We start from the raw sequence: 3,390 nt of genomic DNA, 5'->3' as shown, positions 1-3,390 counted from the left end.
CTGCAAATACATCACACCTGGTGTCAACATCAGACGGCTCTCAGTCCAAACAGACGCCATGTTTCTCCTCAAAGACAGAAAGAAGTTCATGCAGAACATTTGCTGAATTTACAAGAAGGAACAAATCAGTCAGAATCAGTCAGAGACAGAGTTTCACACAGTTTATAAAGTGTCTCCAACTCAACAACTCACTAAACTGACACATTTGTTAAGGGAGTCTGGCGATGTTGTGTTACTGGTTCAATGGTTGGATCAGTTCAAACAGCTGCAGGTTCACAGAGACCAAACATGTCATTTACACTACTGTGTGTGTGTGTGTGTGTGTGTGTGTGTGTGTGTGTGTGTGTGTGTGTTACCTGGTCAAAGATGAAGCCGAACTCGTCGGGCCGCAGCGCCCCCTCTGGTGGGTTTGGTTTACCGTAAACCAAACCTGGAGCCAAACATGTCATGGTGCTGTCGTTGACTACAGTGCAGAACTACAGAGAGAAGGAACAGAGCAGTCAGATGTTTCCCTCCTTTGTACTAACCAGGTCCAAACAGCATGAAAATGTATTTTATTTGTCTGTTTGTTTTAATTTGGGCGTCATCTTTAAGTTGATTTTAACATATTGTGACTGGAGATTTTCCCAAAAAGGATCATTTTAACCTCCTCGAATCTTCTTTTATCTGAAGGTGGCTGTAATATTTTGTACAGAAGAAAGAAAATCCAGACATGAAGTGAAAAGTTGTGAGTTCTGGGTGAGTTCTGGGTGAGTTCTGGGTGAGTTCTGGTGAGCTGGCAGGCAGTGATCCCTGTTGGATTTAAATCTTTGATCTGAAGAGTCTCAGTTTGTTCTCACATTGTTGGTCTCCACTCCGCCGTACTTGGCTCTGACTTTGGGCTCCTGGATGGTCAACAGGTTGGTTCCTGTTACTGTTATCACTGTGCTGCCACTGTGCACACACACACACACACACACACACACACACACACACACGTCCAGGTTACAGATCAATACTCTGATTGATTATTGCATTACTCCCGAGGAGGCTGTGGTTCTGGAGGACTTACTTGAGGATGGTCCAGTTGGGTTCGATGCTGGTTATGGTCGGGTCCTCGGTGTAGACGTATTTGGTCTCCGAGCTCGTCACCTCGGCCTTGTCGATCATCAGGCGGATGGAGGCGGGGCCAGAGCCCGTCAGAGAGGCGGGAGTTATGCAGATGATTTCACGATTGGTCCGTCTGGTAGAGAAGGGGGGGGGGGGGGATCAGTGATTGGCTGCTCGTTTGATCAGAGATGTTAATCTATTTTATCACAATAATCAAAACTGATGAATTGACGAGGGACTGACTTGACGAACAGACACTCCTCCTTGTCGATGTAAACGGTGACGGTGCTGCCGGCGTCCAGATGTCGACCCGTCACCGTCAGTCTGGTTCCCCCAGAAACAGGCCCCTTCTCTGGACGAACACGAGCAAAGCTGGGGCTCTGGAGGAGGAAGAGGAGGAGGAGGAGGAGGAGGAGGAGGACGAGGAGGTACAGGAGGAGGAAGAGGAGGAGGAGGAGGAGGAGGACGAGGAGGAGGAGGAGGACGAGGACGAGGAGGTACAGGAGGAGGAAGAGGAGGAGGAGGACGAGGAAGAGGAGGTACAGGAGGAGGAAGAGGATGAGAAGGAGGAGGAAGAGGAGGTACAGGAGGAGGAGGAGGAGGTACAGGAGGAGGAGGAGGAGGTACAGGAGGAGGAAGAGGAGGAAGGACAGGCGACCAGTAAATATTGTTTTGTCCTTGTTGCCTTGGCGATAACAAAGTTACAACATTAACCTTTAAACAACAACAGCTTCCTGCTGCAGTAACCTGAACACACACTCACCACGAAGGAGTACGTCTGTGTGGAGAGGGTCCGATACTCGGCGCTGCAGACGCCAATGCAGAGCTCGACCGGACCGCCTGGAGAGTGAGGGAGGAGAGCCTCGGCCATGTCGCACACGATCCTGCGCACACACACACACACACACACACGGTCAGCACACGCCTCGGACATGTTGGGTCACATGTTCAGACCAACATGTGAACACGGACTGACCTCTCGGCGCTGATGTACTGCGAGGGGACGGGGTTACAGCGGACTCCAGCCACCTGAACGTGAGCGATCTCCTTCACCTGCAGACCCAGGTTCTCCCCCTCAATCGTCACCCGTGTCCCCCCCTCCCTCGGCCCTGTCAGAGGGTCGATCTGTGGGGGAGGAGCTTATTATTATTATTATTGATCACTTATTAATGTTTGATGACACTGAATCTGACCATCATGTGCTGGACTTTTGTCTTCTATTAGAAATATTATGAAAATATTCCAGGTTGGTTTGCTCAGCGATGGTGTGGTTGCCGGTTCGATTCCCTACCTTGGTGATCCGCGGGTGGCTGCAGCGCAGGTTGTGTCGGCCGTGGTGCATCCAGTTCTGGTCCGGTGAAGGACAGTGCTGCCGCAGGAGACACTTCCTGGTTTCGGCGCACCAGCCGCATTCAAAGGCCGCGGGAGCTTTGAGACACTGACCACAGCTGGAGCGCTGAGCCTCGCACTTATACAGCAACGCTGACGGACACAACCAGAACCAGGTCACATCACAGGATCCAGAACAAACTTATTTCATTGTTCTTGATTAAAACATTGAAAATAAAATGTAGTGTAAGGTTTTAATTCTGTTGGACGTGTTTCAGACTTTAAACAAACAGTTTGCTTCTTCTTTATTCTTATTGATTGAAAGTTCCTCTTTTATTGTTGGATAATACGCCTTAAAAAACTAAACATTATTAAACTCATGAGTATTTACTGTAAAGAAAACAGTGCACACATCAGCTGATGAGACAACATGTTACTGTGCTGGTCGTTTGTGTGGGCTTTCTGTGGAAATGTGCTGCATAAATTAAATAAATACATATTTATTTATATCAATATTTAGTATGATTAATTTATTAGTTATTTGTCTGCTATAACAATAAAATTATGACTATCAAACACAAAAACCTCCAGATGTGGAGAAGATTTTAAACATTTTAACAAATTAAAAACGTTTAAAATGATTTTTTATCATCAATAAATCCAGACAGAAGTCACATGTGATCAGGATCAGACAAATGTTAGTAAACATGTTACTGATCAGTCTTGATGAGTATTGATACCTTTCATAGCTGCAGGCTTATCGATGAAGAAATCTCCGTCCCAGACGATCGAGAAATCCACGGGAAGATCACCGGCCTCGTCCCCCTCATACCAATACTGCAGAGACGGAGACAGAGTCAGAGACAGAGTCAGAGACAGAGTCAGAGTCAGAGACAGAGACAGAGACAGAGACAGAGTCAGAGTCAGAGACAGAGTCAGAGTCAGAGACAGAGACAGAGTCAGAGACAGAGT

At 47.5% G+C, this 3,390-nt stretch overlaps 1 protein-coding gene across 1 annotated transcript in view; it reads right to left on the bottom strand.

The window, feature by feature from the left end:
- Nucleotides 1-356: 356 nt before the first annotated feature.
- The window catches only part of LOC311254182 (plexin A3-like), a gene marked incomplete at both ends in the record, with an annotated part of 6,151 nt that continues 3,117 nt past the window's right edge, over nucleotides 357-3,390 (bottom strand). The window contains 8 exons of the mRNA XM_084384578.1: nucleotides 357-476; nucleotides 840-933; nucleotides 1,052-1,222; nucleotides 1,333-1,469; nucleotides 1,853-1,973; nucleotides 2,066-2,214; nucleotides 2,381-2,571; nucleotides 3,159-3,255. Of these exons, the coding sequence (XP_084240704.1) occupies nucleotides 357-476; nucleotides 840-933; nucleotides 1,052-1,222; nucleotides 1,333-1,469; nucleotides 1,853-1,973; nucleotides 2,066-2,214; nucleotides 2,381-2,571; nucleotides 3,159-3,255 (1,080 nt within the window). The remainder of the gene's footprint in view (nucleotides 477-839; nucleotides 934-1,051; nucleotides 1,223-1,332; nucleotides 1,470-1,852; nucleotides 1,974-2,065; nucleotides 2,215-2,380; nucleotides 2,572-3,158; nucleotides 3,256-3,390) is intronic.

This window comes from Pagrus pagrus (assembly GCF_965226575.1).
Source record: "Pagrus pagrus genome assembly, contig: HAP1_SCAFFOLD_540, whole genome shotgun sequence".
Taxonomy (NCBI): domain Eukaryota; kingdom Metazoa; phylum Chordata; class Actinopteri; order Spariformes; family Sparidae; genus Pagrus; species Pagrus pagrus.
Note: the sequence above shows the minus strand (reverse complement) of the source record. Positions and strands in the feature narration are given on the sequence as shown.